The sequence below is a fragment of the Hydra viridissima genome, unplaced genomic scaffold (assembly GCF_058129835.1).
Source record: "Hydra viridissima isolate aposymbiotic clone 2 unplaced genomic scaffold, HvirCarnegie_v1 scaffold_13, whole genome shotgun sequence".
Taxonomy (NCBI): Eukaryota; Metazoa; Cnidaria; class Hydrozoa; order Anthoathecata; family Hydridae; genus Hydra; species Hydra viridissima.
The window spans coordinates 8,845,515-8,865,815 of NW_028324312.1; the positions used below are offsets into that span (position 1 = coordinate 8,845,515).

Here is a 20,301-nt window from a genome sequence, read left to right on the forward strand (position 1 = left end):
AACATACCAGATGAATAATAACGTTTCTAAGTGAATAAAAAGTGAAGAAATTGTTACAATAGACAAAAATGTGACATTTAAAAAAAACTCATTTTCTTATCAAACATGAATGAAAAGTTTTGTAAATCGGCCTTATCATTTGGGTTGACAAAAACAAACAAAAAACAAAGATGCTTTAGATTGACAAGATTTCAGATTTAGTTAATTTTATAAAGCCTTTGTTAAAAAGGTAGAGATCATTTTACTTAATATCAAAAGAAGAATGAATTTTTAAAATTCGAAAAAGAATTTTGAAAGTCTTTGATAAAATTATTAAAATTACTTTTTGGCTGCGTAAATTAGGAAATGTTGCTAGCACAATAAAATTTGATTAGTTTAAGAACCTAAATATTTTGATTTGTGAAGATTTTCCTACGAAATAGAAAACATTAAAATAACTCCTCTAACCTAAGAGTCCATAGTGGGCTGTACTACTATCGAGACTTTTTGATTCAACATTAATAATTTCGTGTAACTTCACGGTCTTTTTCTACTAACTGTATAGCTTGATTTTTAAATTCTTTGACATCATCACTTCTATCATTTTTTTTGTTTTTGATCTTTTTGACCTTTAGCCCTTCTTTCTTTGAACCATTCGATTTGTTACTTATTTTCTAATGAAAACTTGTGAAAATAAAAACCTATATTGTTCAAACAAACCTATATTCTAATAGTTTAGTGATGCGCTATGATATTTAGTGATGCGCAATCAATGATATATTATATATATTATATATAATATATCATTGTGCGCAATGATGTTTAGATTGATGATGTTTAGTGATGCGCACTCATTTTACATGTTTATCCTCTTTTTTTTTTTTTTTTTTTTTTTTTTTTTAAATTTGGAGTTAATTTCCAGTTTTAGTCTGCATAGACACATAACAAGTCTTCACGTTTATAAAGAACTTTTTGATCTCGGATGTTTACCCCCTGCCCGTTGTACCCTATCGCATAAATGAAATACCCCCTGCCCGTTGTACCCTATCGCATAAATGAAATAAAACTCTCGGACAGTTGATACTTGACATAAAGTAAAAAGACCCATTTTTAGTTAAAATTTGTAGATTCTTTCACAAAGTATATTCATTGACCTATCAAAAGATATAACTTTTGGGTATTTCTTATGTTTTTTATGGTGCTCATCAAAATGAATTTAATTAGCCTTAAGAGAACTTTTACCCCCCATGTTTAAAGACAATGACGTCATTTATACGATCAAAAAAAACCTTCCGTCAATCATCTTAGGTTTCATTCTTATTAAATGAAATTCTGAATTTTAAAACATGACAGAAAAAAAGCACTACTCTACATTTTTTGTAACCCTATTGGTTTTTAATACTTAGCAAATCATTTGTCGATACAACTCCGAATGTAATTGAAGCAAACATAATCGCAAGACATCCTCAAGAATACCTCCGTAAGTTCTTCTTAGAGTTACTATAGCCGATCTGACCTTCTCATGATCAAAACAAAAGCTTTTATTTATTTCGAGCAGAATGAAATCAATCAAAGAGTGAAATCTTTTAAGGGCTGTTTTAGCCACACATCTCTATCGTTTGAGGGCCGTTTTAGCCATTTGCAAAGCTCCTTCGTAGGTTTTATTCCCTCCAATGAAACCAGAAGCATGAACGAATATGCATCCAGAGATTCCGGTAATAGAGGAAAGAATATCGTCACGAAGTCCACGCCATGATTCGCAGAGACTCAGTCTAAGTAAATATTAAGAAAGATAAAAATGAAAAATATTTATTCAAATAATTAAAAAACGAAAGTAAGTGAAAACTAAACAAGAAACTCGAAACGAAAATAAAATTATTATTGGAATATTATTAAAATTATTACCAATATTTTATTATTTATTTTATTTTATTACTTTTTTTTATTTTATTACTACTTATCATTTTATTATTTATTTGATGTTATGTTTGAAACTTGCAATAGCCAATAAAACTATTTTTTGACAAGCTAAGATGGTGAGTGAAAATCCTGCAAGTCTAGGTCGATTTCACCGGATGACCTCCATATAATTGAAACTTAGTAATTTCAAAGCAGAACAAAGTGTAATAAAGAAGTTACTCTTACCTGTTTTCGAAAGAGCCCAGCTTTAACGGAACACACTAAAATAAATACTAAACTGCCTCAGACTTTCCAAAGAACCTGAAGTACTTTAGACACACACGTACGAGAGATTTATTTTTCGAAATAAAAAGTAAATGCAAAAAAAAAACTTTCCTAAATCATAAATAAAACATTTTTTAACAATTTCTTTGGAAAGAAATATGTAACTATGTTTAAACAGTAAGATACATTTGTTTACATACATTCGTAGTACAAACAATAAGAAGTGTACACATGCATTACATGTGTAAATGTACTGTGTATATAATTTTTTGAAGAAGAATTCATGGCATATGAATGTTATGAAACATCAGTGCTGAACAAATTACCTGGACTCTCCAATTCTGATTTTGGTCTTGATACAAAACAAATTTTATATTGGGAATAATCTTCTTCTCAATTTCAATGTCAAACAAATGCTCTTTCCAAGGGCAACCTGATTGATGAAACACAATGACTTCACCGCTCTCATCAATCTAGAAGACAAAAATATTCCTTCATCTATTTGTTCTTTTTGAAATCACACCCTTGAAAATTAAAGAATGGGGGGGAGGGAAAAAATTGACATAGATAAACAATAGGTATAAAATAAATTTAAAAATAAAACAAATATAAATTTGAGGATTAATAATTAACTAATCGAAAGTTTCTAACTTTCTAGATTGAGATATCAAGTCAGGATTATGATGAATTGCATATCATCATGCTTGCGTACTTTAGATCATTTTAAATGTATATCTTTAGAAGCATTATTTTATTTCTTTTAAGCAGGCAAAAACTTTTTGATAAAACACATAATAATATTGTACTGGATATGTTCAGTTTTAAGAAATAAAATTATGAGTTGATTATTAAGGACTTTAACATGGTGCTATAATCACTAAGTACTGTGAAACAATTTCCAATGCATGCTTATATTATTGATTTTGCTTCCCTTTTAAGCTGGCAGTAATTTTCTCTGGTACTGTTGTTGTGTAATATTATTACTATCAGTTTTGTATTTTGACTCTCAGCTATGTTTCAATTGTCAATACTAGAAAACTTTGATAAACTTTCATACATTTTATGCAGATTTATGTACGTTCCTTTTTCTGTTAAACAAATTCCTAGTCTTGAACTTTTTACAAAAGAAACTAAAAACTTAACTAATTTTATTGATTTCCTTAATCAAAAATGTTGATTCACATATATATTAAAAAAATACTAACACAAATCCATATTTAAAAATATCAGACCTGATGCCTTTCATTGATTGCATCTTCAACAATCTTCCTAGCTGGCAGCCATGATTCTTTGTAATAATGGATTCTGTCTAAGAACTCGGTCCCAACCATTTCAAGGGCTTTGTAAAATCCGTCCTAAACACAAATAAAGATTATAAATAGTTGTTATGTTACCAAATAAATTTTAAGGACTTAATTTTTATCAGCTTTTATACAAAATAGTAAAAGTAATAATAGTAATAATATAAGCAGTGTTTACAATATTAGAAAACCATAAAAATAAGTAACATAAAATTATAAATAAATTTAACTTAATCCAGCTCATTAAAATTAAATCACGAAAATGAAAATGAAAGTGGTCACATGACCTTCAAAAAAACTCTTTTTTTTTTTTTTTGCTTTAACAAACAATTTTTTCACTGAATTTTAATGAAGCCCACCATATTTACTATGCCATTAAACCTTCAACATATAATCAGAGAATTTCAATCTTGTGAAAAAAAGATTTTGTTTTTTAAAACTTTAAATATATTTTTAACGCAGTGCAGAAATGTGAGAGACAAATATTCCAGCTAGTGGAGTTGGGGCACTGAGAAGCCTAGCTTAGGGAAGTTTGAATGCATTTGTGAAGCTGATTGGCTATTGGAGCTGGGGGACCGTAAAAATGTAAAAATCAAGACTAATATCAATGTACTGACACTGATAATAATAATAATAACAATAATAATAATAATAATAATAATAATAACAATAATAATAATAATAATAATAATAATAATAATAATAATAATAATAATAATAATAATAATAATAATAATAATAATAATAGTAATAGTAGTAGTAATAATAATAATAATAACAACAACAACAACAACAACAACAACAACAACAATAACAACAATAATAATAATAATAATAAAAATTAAAAAAGCTTTTTTTTTTTACTTTTTTTTGAAACTACAAATAGATACAATGCACTGGAATAAAAAAAAAAAATTTCTTTAGAAAAATTCATTTTAGTCAATTGTCATTTTGTAAAAACAAAATTTCAAATAAATGTTGAATTAAATTTTTTTTGTGCATTTAGCTTGTTTTAGTAAAGATGAAGACCTTTATCACTAATCATGTATCATTTAATATTAAAGTTTGTTTTGTTATAAATATTGGGCAAGAATCTGACCTCTAATTATATGGAATAGAAAGAGCCATTTAATTTAACTTTGAACTATGAAATTTTATTTATTTGGTCATAAATCACTAGTTTGAATGATTAAAAATGTTTCAGGAAAAATAAATGCAACAACTACATGACTTTTAATCAACTGGACACAGTAGTCAGTAAAGCTTAATCATTTGGATTTTCCTTACAAAATAAAATTACCGTTGCATCTTGATTTTTATCATTCCAAGCAGGATTTAAACCAGCCACTCGATTTGATAATGTAGTTGTAACTTGGTATCTATAAAAATTTTAACTAAAATCATCTGATCTGATCAACTGATCATCACATCATCTGATCATCACATATATTTTAACTAAAATTCATCCATAATTGCGTCCATATATACAAAAAACAATATTTAAAAAAAATTAATTGAAAAGAGAAAAAGGAAAAGAAATTATTGAAAAATTTACAATACTAAAGCATTAGTATTAAGATTACCTGAATCCAGTGGTCCCAGAGGTAGATATAGGCCAAAAATTATTGTTGGAAAAATGTACAAAAGTGGTTAATTTTAAAAGTCAGATTAGTTTGAGGAGAAATAAATAATTGACTTCACTTTGATGGTAAGAAGATAAAAAGAAAATACAAGTTTTATATTTCAGAAGTAAACTTAGAATCACAACTAAAAGATTAATAATTTGCGGAACACTGGAAGAATTATTCTTAAAACTTATTTTCGTTCATTACAAACTATAAAAAAGCTTGTAGCATTGTGGCCTTGATGTCATGGAAAAATTCAGCCAATTGCAATTTAATCATAATAATCAAGTGCTTATGAAACAAAATTTAAAAAACCAACTTTGGTTCCAATCCTTCATATTGATCAATTCCATTATCTACAGCATCAATTTCTTCAATAAATTTTTCATACAGTTTTTCATATAGTCGAGACACTACTATATCATCTTGAGCTAAGTGTGTAATCTCAGAAATAACTTCTTTCCCCATGTGCAAGTATACTAGTCCAGCACTGCTTAGTTTTGTTTCCCATTTCATATTACCCAAGCTTTTCATTGTACCAGTGAATGTCCTAAAATGTCATAATACAAGTTGAATGTTAGTCAGAAGACAAGACTGAAAACACTTTCTAATTTAAGTTTGTATTAAAATAATAAATTTAATAACTGTTTATCTCTTTAAAAGTCTGATTTATGCATTTAATAATAATAAAGTTAATAACTGTTTATCTCTTTAAAAGTCTGATTTATGCATGCTACTATATAAATTTTGTGAAAGTCTATTTTTGTATATTACTAACTTACTTTTAATGTTAATTTTATACTTATTTTTATCAGAATTAAATCATTGTGTTTGATTATTGAATCGCCATTTGCAATTGTAAAATTATTAACACAAAGTAGACTGATATTGCTTGATTGATATTGTGTTCTAGTTTCTGTATGGATAATTTCTACACACTTCAAATACTTACAGACCAAGATCAATTATAATTAAGGAAGTAACCTCCCTTAAATAAGTTTACCTTGGAAGACCATCAAGTTAAAAAAGGAGCATTCAAGTACTATACGCTATTAGTTTAAACCTGAATGGATCAATGAGGCAAAAACACAGAAGAAAAATATTTAACCAAAACTTAAACTGCATTTAGTTGTAATGACTTTGTATTCATTACTTGTTGAAAATGGAAACTTAAGTAAAAAACACAAAGTTATAAAATAATAGAGAAATTATTTGCTACCAACTGCCAACTTGTTATACAAAAACTGAAGTTAAGGTTTTGGTCATGATTTGATTTGCATTGGAGCAGTCATCCCATAATGCTTAGGATTTTTCTCAAGAAAAAAACATCAATCTTTTTTTTTTTTCAAGAACAGCATTTGGAAGTATAAGGAAAAATGATGTTAAAAAAATTCTCTTTACAACTTTAGATTTTACCTATTAAGATTTAAACTTATGAAATCTAAAGGGAAAAAAAAAATCATTGGTGCTTTGATCCTATTACTAGTGTAGTGGTTAAGGTGGCCTTCTTATCAGGGTCATGATTGTGTCACCATGGTGTTTCAAAGAGACTATAGCACTAAGTCCCATGACTCACATCACCATTAAAACCCAGTAAAAATCATAAACAATTTTATCTACCAAAAGCTGTAATACCAGGTTATATACTAAACTAATAGTAAATACTAAAATATTCATGCATTTCTATAACTATTACACACTGATGGATACATTACTATGCATCTGGATTCAAAAAAATATAGCCATAAGATAAGATTTGAATATAAAACTTTTAGGATATTTAAAAATGGAAACAGCAGTCAAACCTTTGATGATGATCAAACTTATTCTTTTCAGGATCATAAATCCCTCCCACATCTACTACAATTGCACACTGACTTAACTTTGTGTTGTCTCTAGTTCGAACAATTTGTGCATTTTTATAACGTGGAAGCTGTTTCAGCATCCAACATGCCAGAACTTCATCACAATGAAATGTTCCATCATGTGTTCCAATAGCACATAACAAATCTCCACATTGTTTTTTTGGAGAAGATGATGGCATTTTGCATAAACCTAATGTAAGCAGATTATATTAAAAGATACCTTGCTTTTACACATCTTGTGGTTTACTTTAATAAATGTTATTTTTTTACACTATCTTCATATTTATAAATATGATTGAAGTCCACAAGAAAAAATAGCAGTCTTTTGTGGTTTAGAGATAATAATTGTTGTTACATTTTATTACAATTTTGGCTTCAATTGTTTTTTTGTTTTATTTCCACTTTACAGTAGATTCAAAACTGAGTTTATCTATCATAAAGAGGTGATAATTTTAAAAATGTAAATCTGCTTCATTTTCCCCTGTGGTCTTAATATGTATATTTTAATAAAAAATTGAAATTTAAAAACTTACCAAAAGCATAGAACTTAACAAACTTATGTAAAAACTTGTTATGCATAAAAGATACAAACATAAAATATGTTAGTTATACTAAAGGGGCTGCGCTTTTAATTTGTTATAATCAACTAAGTCACAGGCAATAATAATATTAATGAATTGTTATTATTTTCATTAAATAGCATTACACTTAACTTCTTTGTAAAAATCTTAATCATCATTAAAGACTATCATAATCTTTTATTATCCAAAAAAATCATGAAATATTAATATTGAGTGATTTCTTGGGTCTTTTTTTCCTGGATCATTGTATACAGTTTGCAAATTGTTAAAAAAAGGGGGATTTTCAAAGCACAATTACTTGAAGCAATGCAATGGTTTCCAAAATTATTTTAACAGAGAAGACTACAAAAAAAAAAAAAAAACAACTAAAAAGCAAGTCTCGTTAATAAGCAGTAAATATAAACTTTATGAAGTACCATATTTAATAAGCTATGTGATAAGAATGTGGTAATAAAAAGAACTGTGAGTTTTAAAATTAAACTCAAATCAAATGCAAATGCTCTTTCAGATACATAATTGCTTAAGTTTTTTTTTTTTTTTCTTTTTTTTTCTTTTTTTTTTCTTTTAAATTATACTATTGTGAGTAGCCAATCTCGTATGCTTTCTGTTGCTAAATTTTTTTAAAAATCCCTCACGTTTTATTTATGACGGATCGAACAAGATATTTCGGTAAACGATCGCGCTCGATATAATATCGTATCGATACGAATCGATATTTTCATACAAGAAATGCCTTTTTTGTCAGACAGATTTCCTGGGTCTCTTTTGTCCTGTCAAATTTAACGTCTGATGATTGCCGTTAGGCATGAAACTTAAAGTTCCATAATAAAAGTTTTTTCTTTATCGTTTATATATATATATATATATATATATATATATATATATATATATATATATATATATATATATATATATATATATATATATATATATATATATATATATATATATATTAGGGTGTCAAAATCGGTTGAAAAATGTTAAAGTGATGTATATTTTTCCAAAGTATTCATTCCTGAAGTGATAAAATTTGAAACATGTAAAAAAGCCTATAATATTGCGTGTTATATAAATTAGGGAGGGGGAGGGGGTGGGGGAATGCTACAATCTAAATGTGGTGAACAAATTCTTACCTTGGGGTTTGGAGAGGGGGGTTATTTGGAACAATACATTTTCTCGGTAAGGGATGGGGTCATACAGGAAACAGCGGAAGAAGCCAGGGAAGCTTTAAGAGCAAAAGCTGGATCAAATATGATTCTTCATTTTGATGGAAAGCTAGTCAAAGAGTATACTGATGGAAAGAAACTCAGAAGAGAGCGCTTAGCATTGAGTGTAACTTGTGATGGAGAACATTTTTGCTTGGAGTACCTCCTGTCACTGACTCTACTGGAGCTTGTCATACTGAGAAGATTATTGAGATTTTAGAAGAAAACTCACTCAAAGAAGACATTAAAGGTCAAGTATTTGACACCACTACACCAAATACAGGTAAAGAAAAGGGAGTAAATTCCAGGTTAAACATCTATCTTGTAAGACCTGTTATGCATCTTGCTTGCAGATATCATGTCTATGAGTGTCATATTAAGAATGTTGCAAGGCTCTTCAGGGCAACCTCAGATCCAGATAATCAACTCTTCAAGAAGCTGTTGGATGAGTTTTCTCTTATTCAAATTGATCAAAACAAACTTTTCAAATTCAAATATGGAATCAATTAATCTACACTGCGCAAACATCAAGCAGTAAGTAGAAAAAAATCAATTTTTACTCTTGTTTTTTCATAAGTTTTTTCTTTCAATAATATTCTCTAGGATTACTTAAATTAAGTTATTTTAGAAATATTTTTAGATGGCTTTGAAAGTAGGTACAAATATTACCCAGAGGTGATTATTGGGAACTAGCAGAAATTGTTCAATTCTATTTATCCCCAGAGATTGATTAACTGACAGTTCGACAACATGGAGCATTTCATCATGCATGGTTTATGGCACAGGCTATATATTACATGAAGCTGCAAATTCTGAGCCAAATGACAGATATTGTTTCCATAGCTTCTACAAAAAGAGAAGTTGAGGCCATCTCTGAGTTTGTAGCATTATATTATTCAAAGTGGTTCTTAACCTCGTCTCAGACTGTAATTTCTCCAAGACATGACATAGAAGCAATCTGGGAGATGAGGTCATACATGAAGAGTAGACCTAATGTTGTAGCCAAATGTCTCGATAGGATTGCAAACCATACATGGTATCTAAATCAAACTTTGGTTCCATTTAGTTTACTGTATCCTGGAGTGTCAGATGAGGAAAAGACTGAAGTTGCTGAAAGAATCCTGATGATAAATGATTAAAAGGAAAAGGATCCTCTGTCATCAATGTATAAGAAGGTTAATGTATCAGGTTTCATTGATAAAGAAGGAGAAAGGTCCAGGTTGTCTGTGTTTGTTGATTCAGAATCCATTTTGATATTTAACATCTTAAAAATGGATAGCCAGCAGCTTGAGTGGATGAAAATTCCACCTAGTATGTGGAACAGATTGTCTGGCTACACAAAGTTTAAGGATTTTATCTCCTACATTCCTGTAACTAATGATACTGCAGAGAGGAATGTTAAGCTTATACAGGACTTTGTTGATGGAAGCCATAATGAAGAGCTTAGGCAAGATCTTCTCCTAGCAGTGGACCAGAAAAGAAAGGCTGGAAGACCCCAAGAGAGTGGTGGAAATAAAAGAAAATGTTAATATGTTGTAGAATTAGTGCTTAAAATATGTCTAGTATAATATATAAATAAAATTAAGCATATAATTAGTACCTTTTTACCGATTTTGGATTTTCGTTGGTCTATTTAGGTTTGAAAAGGGTTCAGAAATTGATTTAGACCCATTTCATAATGATTAGATCAGTATTTTGTTTGATTTTGTCAACCGCCTCAAACCACATAAAAATGGGTAAATTGTGTCAACTGCGTATCTTTGAACTCACTTCAAACCTAAATAGCGGTTTTATTCAAACTGCTCCCAATTTTTTTCTAACTAATGAGGGTTAGTAGTACATGGTTCAACATAAGATTAGCCTGCATCTTTCAAACTGTGACTACACAAGCACTGTAAATATAGGCTTTTTTCACCCAAAGATCATGATTTTTGAAACTTAGTGTGGCTTGTGTAGTCACAAAAATAAAGTTAGAGCTCTAAAACTTTACAGATCTCATTTTCTCACATATACACAGCAGAAAAATGCTAGGAGCAGTCAAAATAAAATGTGACCCTGAAAACGGGACATCCTAATATATATATATATATATATATATATATATATATATATATATATATATATATATATATATATATATATATATATATATATATATATATATATATAATTTTGTATTTCATGGCTGATGATTGCCGTTTGGCATGAAACTTTAAGTACCATACATGGTAGTTGTTTCTTCATTTTATATATATATACATAAACATCAAATAATAGAATTCTCTACATACAAATATTTTTTTTTATGAGAAATTTTTGCTGAGTTATGGTTACCAGCATCATCAGCCCTTAAAATTATTTTAAGTTACAAAAAACGGTTTAAAATTAACTGACGTCAGCAGTTGAATGGCTTCTTCCTTTTTTATCCTTACGTAAAAACATGAAAAACGGTGTCCAAAATTTAGTTTTAACAAATTCCCAATTATCGAGATTAATTCCCCCATTTAGAAGGGAACATTGGTGCCTCTGTATCTCAAGCGCCTCGCTGACCTTCCGATCAAATGTTTTTGTCTTACTTTAAGAGTTTTAGTTTTCTCCCTATTCATTTCTTCTGAACATGATTTACTATGTGCGGCTATTGCAGACTGATGATGTTTGCCCTTGTTTAAGCTTTTTTGATATTGTTGGGTTCGAGCATAGCAGCCGAGAGAAATTTCGGGCCCCGTGGAAGTTTTCTTTGGGGGTCCTCATTATGATCAATTATATACCCAGAACCAAAAGAAGCGTGCTCTGCTCATTGAAAATTAAAAATAAAAGTTAATTAAATTTTTTAAAAGTCAAAATTATTTAAATCTTTTAAAAATTACTTTAAAAAATTATTTGTACACACACGGGGGCCCCGGGAATCTTCCCCGTCCACCACTCCCCCCTCCCCCTCCTCTTTGTGGCCATGGCTTCGAGTTCTAATTTGTAATTTCGTTTCGCCAACGTATTTTTTTAAACAGTTACATTCAATTAAGTAAGTTCCAGGTTGGCTATTGCGTGGTAATTTAGATCTGTTTTTACAAGTTAGCAGTGATCTTAAATTAGGATTAGATTTAAAACCTACTCTATATCCAACTTTTCTAAATATTTTTCTTACTTTTGGGGATAGTGATGGTATCCACGATAATGAAACTGTATGGGGGGTGTCACACTCGGATTGATTTTTTTTTTCTCCATATGTAGTAATTTACATTAACAAAACGAGATAACTTTACTAATTCAAATGTTCAACAAAAATGGTTACAACAAAAGCCAACTGAAAAAACTTAAAAAAGCGAACCAAACTAGAAGAAAAAAGCTCAGCATCATTGTTGGTAACCTTGACATTTGTAATTTTCAAATAGCCTTCTCCTCTCAATCTGAAAGAAGATATTTGATTTATGAAAATGTTCAAATTATGAAAGAGCAACCAAGATCTTTTGTTAACAAATTTCTTTTGAATAGATGAGAAGAGTAGGTTTTCCAGAATTGATAGCAAGTGGCTTTCCCACATCTTTCAACTTAAACGCAATTTTTCTTTATTAAAAAAGAGACTGAAAAAAAAGAGTGCCTGTTAAGAACTTCTTGAGCTTTCTGAGCTGCAACAGAAAAGTCTAAGGTATATCCCAGAACTCCTAGATCTTTTTATAACTGAATATCATTAAATGGTGCATCAGAACCTTTTGTTGCCTTTAGTCAAGCTTTGACATACAGAACAGAGCTGAAAGTCAAAAAGATTTTCAATTTTACTACATTAGAATAAAGTAAATCTTCTTTAAAGATAAACATCTTTGGTGTGTACAATTAGTGTATTATCTGGCATAAAGATTCTCCTCACACGTTTTCCATATTTTATATTCTGTTTTGTCTAAGAGATAAATTGCTAATTCTGCAACTTCCTTATAATCAATTTGTTTATGTTAAGATTTTACTTCTTTCTCTATGATCACGCAAACTTCGTCTGCTTTTTTTTTTTTTTTTTTTTTGAGGAAAGAATTTTCAAGATGTTGGGACCAATTTAAGTTTTTGAGGGAAACCTTTTGTCAGCAAATTTTTTTCTGAAGATCATTAAAATCTAATTTAACATCAGCTTTTGCTTCCTTTTTAAATGAAGAGCGATTGTCTTCAACACAGGAAAACCACTCGATTTTATATATTTTATTCCAAAACAGTTAAATACTCAAACCTTGCGAACAAAAGTTTGTTTCAAAAGTTTCCCGTCCCAGTGAAGTGTCTTTTAATCTGATTTAACGTTATCTTTAAGTTGTTATTGTTTTTCTTGCCATCACTTGCCTATTTAGCTTTTTTGATCTACTCATTGTATTTATTGAAATATTCATTTCAATCAGGTTTTACACCCCTTGCATAAAATGAAAGTAAAAGTTTGAAGACTGATCAATAATATATATTTTTTTTTATTAATACAAAACAATTGTTATAATCAACCAACTGAACAGTTTCTTCATCATTCGTTTGTCTTCTCTTTTCTTTAACAGTCATTGTCTGTTTATTTTCCATTATTGCTTTTTTTTTTCTAGTAACACTGGAGTCTACACCTTATCTTCTACATCAACTCCTCTGTTTTTATTCCATTTTTAAGTGGTGTAAATCAAGCCATATCTTCATCTGCATCTTTAGCTGGTTTTTCTAAGGTCACTAGGAGAATTAATGTCAAAAATCTCATCTGATGCGTAAATGAAACTCTGTTCAAGTAAATTCTTATTTAAGTATTTTGCAAAAAAAGTTAAAAATCGACATAATTTTCATGGAAATACTTTGCCCTCGTTTTATTATAATAAGGCCTCCCCATTTCTCTGTGTGTGTTTATAAAATTGTTATATACATACATACACACATACATACATATATATATATATATATATATATATATATATATATATATATATATATATATATATATATATATATATATATATATATATATATATATATATATATATATATATATGTATGTATGTATAAGTATTTTGGGTTGTATGTATAAGTTATGCATATTTTATAAGAACCAAATGCTGATTCTTAACACTTTAAGGGCTTTGTTTTGAATTGTGAGGACAATGGTTTTTCGCACTAGTTATTGTTATATATGTATTGAGGATTACAATAAGCCTAAATTTCATGGATGCAGCTACTCCAGAGAATTCGTATGAAATTCAATCTCTGAAAATTTCTCTTGTAAAAAACGAAGCGGTGTGAAAAAAACTTTTAAAACGAAAAAAAATATAGTTAAAGATAAAGAGCATAATAATTAATTTGTTTTCAACGAAGTTAAGCAGGATGCGATTTGGCGTGAAAAGTTTATCGTCCACAAGCATTTAAATTATCAAAGAAAATTCAAATTTAAAAATTAAAAACATAATAATATTTACATAAATTATATTGATAATGTTAATAAAAATACTTACCTGACGGGGAAGTAAACCTGATCAACATGGGGCTAGCCTCCCATAAGCGGTCATCAGGATACTAATCCAGACGACGGTGGGTCTTTGTCTACTTCCCGAAGGGGGAGCAAACTCTGGGACGACGCTCACAGGGTCTCCTCTGGACGGATAGGCATGTGTCCACAAGTCAATTAGCTGGAGGACGTTAAAAAACTCTAATACATAACATTAATAAAAATTAAAAGAGCATTTCATCAATTTTATATTAGGATTTTAAATCGTTAGATGTTTCAAACAAATCAAAACAATAAATGATCTGAATAATATACAATTTCAGATGTAATAAGGTTGTTGAATTAGAGTATGGTTTACATTAGGTTATTACGGTGTTAGACTTTATAAAATCATGAAAAGATTAAAGTAGTCAAGAAATAAAAAAAAAATTATATTCTTTCAATACAAATTATTCCAAATAGATCTTTCATATCCCAACGTCCGGCAGTTCATTCTCTGAAAAGTTAGCGGAATTCAATTTTAGTGAAACTTCTTTTTACCGAGGGGTAAAAAGAATACCGAGGGGGTAGTGCTGTTTTTTGGAAAGGAATAATGTTCTTTTATGACAAATCATGAAAGAAGATTTGGGATATTGAATGCAGTGAGAAGTGCAAAAAAATGAAGAGTTTCTGTTAACGTAACTCTTCATTTTTTGCACTTTAACGTCTTCGAATTGTTTTTGCAAAGACAAAAGCTTTTATTGGAAATTTTGAAACTTGAGTTTAGCAGATTTTTCAAAAAACGACTTTTCACATCTGAAATATTTAACAGAAAACATTTCTACAAATGTAAAAATTGTTCAATTCATAGTTAAAAGTGTAATGAATTAATTTTAAAATACGTTTTAATATCATTTAATATTCTTAAGAAATCTTAATTATTAATGCTTGACAATTCCAAGAGATCTTCGTGTTAAAACCAGGCTTTTATGATTGATGTAACAAATATGAATGCCATTCATAATTGATAAAAAACCAGAGTCAAATAGAGAAAACATGAGAATCCTAAAATGGGTTATAAAACCCTCTCCAATGTAGCAGCCTAAAGCCGATTGTTAGTAAGTGGATTCCGGCAATTAATGTAACAGCTCTAGGGGACTTGAAATGCTAACTTTAGAACTTTAGAAGGTCTGAATTGAACTAGACACGTCAACCATAGTTTGAATCGTAACAAAGACGAGTTCATAACAAAAAAACCTTTTGAAAAAACAAAAATCAGGGTACTTTTAGGAGAAAAATGTTAATTCGACCAAGTTTGAATAATTAGATTGTGCACAACAATAAATGTTTGGATTGAAAAGTAAAATCCGAAGGTAAAAAAAATCCCCAAAGTAAATTTTGTTAACTAAATTAGTAAACTGACATACTTCAAAAAAAACAAAACTTTTTGGTCAAAAAGTCATAAAAAATTTTTATGATGTTAGTTCAAAAACTTTTAATCTTATAAAAAATTGCGTTTTTTTTTAAAAAAAGAAAAATTTTAATCAAATTAAAAAATTTTAGAAACTGGATAGTATAGACAAGATATAGATTTTGGCAGCTGTGTTTTGTGTTGAAGAAGAATAACAGTAATTGTTATATTCAAATATCGGACTTTAAGGGACGATTTTTGCTGGCAATCAATAATCTTCCGATCAATGAATTTCTCTTAGGAAAATCTATATGATACTCACGTTCTACAGTTTTATAGTTTAAATATGGGTTTAAAACTTTTAGCTCATACAACAAGCCTTTCGTTATTATTTCACCAATACTACCAGCAACCTTCAAATTAATTTGTTCTAAATATCCCTGCTAGCACACAACGTTGAAAAAACGTTGAAATAACGTTGATCGACGTTGATCAACGTTGTTACAACGTTGTTTCAACGTTGTTTCAACGTTATGTGCTTGCTGGGATTGGTTAGTGTAAATTGAAAATAGGATGACCTAACCGCCGTGAACCTAAATAACTTTTAGTATAAATTTAATGCTTGAAAAGTGTTCAACAAAAGAATACTTTTGGCACCAACATTTTTTTATAAACAACACCTTTCACGTATTTTAAAGTTCATTTGAGTTCGTATCGCATTTTTGGCATTTTTTTCCTCTCTTAGCTGAAATCTTTCTAAATAATGAAATCTTTTCTAAATAATGAAATCTTTTCTAAATAATGAAATCTTTTCTAAATAATGAAATAGATAAGTAAATTTTTTATTATAATACTTTTTACATTATAATAACTTAAGATGTACCAATCTATTGAGCAATATAAACGTTATAGTATCTGAAGGGCAAAAACAAGAAAAATCAGAGAAAAAATGTGCTTTTACAATTTTACAAATGTGCCTTTACAGGTACACAAATTAAAAATATTGTAAAAGCGTTTTAAAGCGGTAATGGAGTTACTATTAAAATGAATATAAAAAGCTTGTAAGTTTGAAGGTGAATTTTTAGGATTGTTAGCTAGGCTTGCATCTTCATTTTTACCAAAAATTGCAAGAACTATCTTACCAGCAATTGGAGTTGGTGCTCTATCTGGTCTTGCTAACGCTTTCAGAGCCAAAGTGTAAAAACACTCAAAAAAGGACTTTATCTTAAAAAAATGGTTGTATTTGCCAAAGTCAAAGTGATGAAAAAAGGTTTACATTTATCTCCATATACTGGATCTGGAGATGGATCTGGACATGGAGGTGAAGTAGGAGAAGTTGATGTGGTAGGTGATGGATTTATATGTTAGCTATAAAGGTAAAAGATATGGTTTACAGCTAGTACCAAATAGTCATTTTTGCTTTACACCTCTATTGAGAATCAAATTGTGAGTGAAAGAGAAAAGTATTTATTCTAAAACAAAATGCTTATTCACAAATTTATCTCTCAAGAAATAAAAAGAAGACAACAATCAAAAAGTGGAAGCCGAAGCAGACTTTTGAGAAGACATCACCAATTTCATGGGAGGACTAAACTCAAAAAGATGTTACACATCATAAAAGATACCAGTTTGAAAAATGAAGGACTTGTCATTACGTTTTGGTGCGTCGATGTCAAAGGGAATGTTGATGGTTTCTTTAAAATATATCTTTAAAACGTAAAGTAACTTTACGAAATGAGAGTTTATTTGAAAGTTTTGATGAAATTGTTATTACTGTTAAGAACAAGTCTTACACTGATGTGGATGATGGTGTCATTGAGTAGGGTGAAGCAATACAAATTTGTATTTTTTTATTACTTGGAGTGCTAACGCTGAAAGCATCTTGCTGCAGAGTGATTACTCATTTATAAAAATGGAAACTAAAGAAGCAGAAGAAATTTATCCCACACTTCCAATTGCTCCTCAGTTGGATATTGACAGTGATTATATTATGGGATTTGGATAGAAAAAGTTGAGTAAGAAACAAATTGAGTTCTCAAATAGAATTAGCATATAATAGCTATTAAAATATAGGTTTAACATCGTCAAACATTCTAAGAAAATTTTAATTATTGACGCTTGACAATTACAAGAGATCTTCGTGTCATAGCAAGCCTTTTATGATTGATGAAGCAATTGGCATTGAATAAAATCAAGAACTACCCCATTAAAGCAGCCTCAAACCATTAAAAATAAGTGTATTCCGGTCATTATTGTATTAGCACAAGGGAGCTATGAAATGCTAACTTTAGAAGGTCGGGCTTGAGCTAGACACGTCGATCATATCTTAAAGCATATCAAAGACGAGTTCATTACGACCATGATTAAAACAGGAAAAAGTATTAACTCAACCAAGTTTGAATATTTATAAGCCTGGGTTGGAAAGTAAAATCCAAAAGTAAAATCCCTATAATAAACTTTGTTAACAATTTTTTTATTATTTGCATAAATTTTTTTGTATTTGCATAAATAACATAATTAGTAAATTAGTTTAGTTATGAGAAAACTAGTTTTTGGTTTTATTTTTATAACGATATTTCGATAATCACATAAAATATCTTACAGTCGTATAAAAAATATAAAAGATATTTACACTGTTCTCAAAAATTGAAAACAATCAACTTCATTAAAAAGTTTTTTAAATTTATTAAATCCATAAGTAGGGATTTTTTACATTATTATTATATATCAACATATTTTTTACATTATTCTTATATATCAACATAGACAGGCCTAATTTTGGAGACGTTTTTGCAGGTAATGAATGATGTTTTAATCAATAATTTTCTTCTACGATAATCTATTTGATATTCTTGTTCTGCCGTTTTGCAATTTATAGCTTTAATAATGGTTTAAAGATATTCGTACTTGCTAGAACCTTTTTGTCATTATTTCAACACTCCAACCTTCTGATTGATTTGTTCTAAACATTGTTGGTGCAAAAAGAATGAACCGCTGTGAATCTAAGTAACTTTTTAGCAAGTTATAAATTTAATGTTTGAAAAGTGTTCAACAAAAGAACGCTTCACGCGTCAACATTTGTTATAAACAAAATCATTCATGTATTTTAATTTCATTTGAGTTCTAATCGCATTTTTGGCACGTTTTTTATGTTTTGGCTCTCATAAAAAAAAAGGTTTTTTAAAAATGTAAGTGAAAAAGTCATTAATAATTAAAATGAAAGAAAATAAATAAATAGATTATTTACATTGTTATTATTACTATTTGTATTGGGGTTACTTCGTACGCTCATGCAAAATTTTGGATTTTGCGTGCACGTACGAAGTACTTGAATCAGTTCTTGTATTGTTCTTGGTTGTGGAAAAGTTAAGGTTCGACATAATAGCAAATGGATGTTTTTACTAAATTTTTTGAATCCACTGGCAGCTTGTAAAATTTCTTCAGTCAGTGAAAAATCTTAGAAAAATTAAATCTATTTGTTTATTTAAAGAATATTAAGAAATAGGAGCCGTGAGTTACAGCTAAACAACGGGGATTAACTTTTATAATAAAGCTGTTTCTTTTAGCTGCAATGTTCTCGCTGACCCTGATTACTTTCTTTGTTGGAGTAGCAATTACTGCTGGAAAACAAGTGCCGTTTCGGAGCTCCCATCACCAACACAGCGCTGTTCATAGGAGAACATCTCAGAAGGTTCCATTATCCGATAGGTTTAATTCATTCATGCAAGATGTCAGAAAGGTTTGTACAATCGAACTTTTTCTATGAACTTTTAACTAAGGTTATTTAAAATAAAATAAAAGCAGAATGACGTAATGAAATCACAAACTCGTCATTAGTTCTTTAAACCTGTAACCTGCCCAATGTTTGTATTTTATTTTATTTGTGGGTATGATGTATGATATAATAACTTTAAAAAGTTAATAATAATGATAATAATAGGTACAAAATAAAAAAGCATTGTTGAAATAAAATTGAAAGGCTGTTTATCAGATGCATATTAGTTAGTTAAAAAATAATATTTAAAAAAAGTAAAAATTATAAAGAAAAAGATAAAGGAGCAAGGTGCAAAATGCAAACGATTTTTATAAATGCTGAGGATGGTAAAATTTGATGAGGAGTTGATTATAAAACTTTTACTTAATTTGGAATTAAAAGTATAAAAACTCAGATTGAACTTTACAAATTTGTTTAACAAATCATAATATTAAGTGTGAAAATAAAGGAAGAGGAAATTGTTCTTATAACAAGTTGTTGGCTTATCTAGAGATGATACCATACCATACCATAGAGATATACCAGAGAATCAAAGCGAACCGATGAAGTTCATTAGAGCTCTCTGCCATGAGATTCATAATATACAAAACTATGAAGTTTTCTTAAAACACATTCCTTTTTTTACAATTCGATTTCTCATGCAGGAAACTATACTTTTTAAACTTGCTTACACTTGTCAAAGTGCACTTATTGATTTGGCATTGTGGAGAATGTACGGTATAATTTTACATGCTGATTCGTATCGACATCAATGCTCCTCAATGTTTGTTAACGTGAGTTAATCACGTGAGCATGCGCAGTTATTCATTTTCAAAATTAAATTACAAACAGCGCATGCTCACGTCATTAATTTTCCCATCCCTTTCCCTTTCCCGTAGCTAAAACGGATAAGTGGAAGCTCACCTTTAGAGATGGTTCAATGATAACAAGATGACAAATTTGTCTCTGATGTT

General features: G+C 29.2%; 2 protein-coding genes across 2 annotated transcripts in view; one reads left to right on the top strand and one right to left on the bottom strand.

Moving 5' to 3' along the window:
- Positions 1-1,274: 1,274 nt before the first annotated feature.
- Positions 1,275-8,147, bottom strand: LOC149880333 (MYG1 exonuclease-like). Its single transcript, XM_090070156.1, has 8 exons — positions 7,488-8,147; positions 6,895-7,144; positions 5,409-5,639; positions 4,765-4,843; positions 3,396-3,518; positions 2,490-2,636; positions 2,125-2,159; positions 1,275-1,751 (listed from the first exon to the last, which is right to left on the bottom strand). The coding sequence occupies exons 1-8, from the start codon at positions 7,546-7,548 to the stop codon at positions 1,592-1,594; spliced, it is 1,086 nt and encodes a 361-aa protein (XP_089926282.1). The 5' UTR covers positions 7,549-8,147; the 3' UTR covers positions 1,275-1,591.
- Positions 8,148-18,682: 10,535 nt separating this feature from the next.
- Positions 18,683-20,301, top strand: part of LOC145186255 (uncharacterized) — a 31,248-nt gene continuing 29,629 nt past the window's right edge. Inside the window, exons 1-2 of the mRNA XM_090070162.1 lie at positions 18,683-18,761; positions 19,140-19,312. Coding sequence (XP_089926288.1) covers positions 19,145-19,312 — 168 coding nt within the window. The 5' untranslated portion in view covers positions 18,683-18,761; positions 19,140-19,144. The remainder of the gene's footprint in view (positions 18,762-19,139; positions 19,313-20,301) is intronic.

Coding starts and splice junctions, on each gene's coding strand:
- LOC149880333 (XM_090070156.1), bottom strand. CDS start 7,548: ATGTTTGTATCTTTTATGCATAACAAGTTTTTACATAAGTTTGTTAAG. Junction 5,640..6,894: donor AAGTTTGATCATCATCAAAG/GTTTGACTGCTG, acceptor ATGACATTTTAG/GACATTCACTGGTACAATGA. Junction 2,160..2,489: donor ATCAGAATTGGAGAGTCCAG/GTAATTTGTTCA, acceptor TATTTATTTTAG/TGTGTTCCGTTAAAGCTGGG.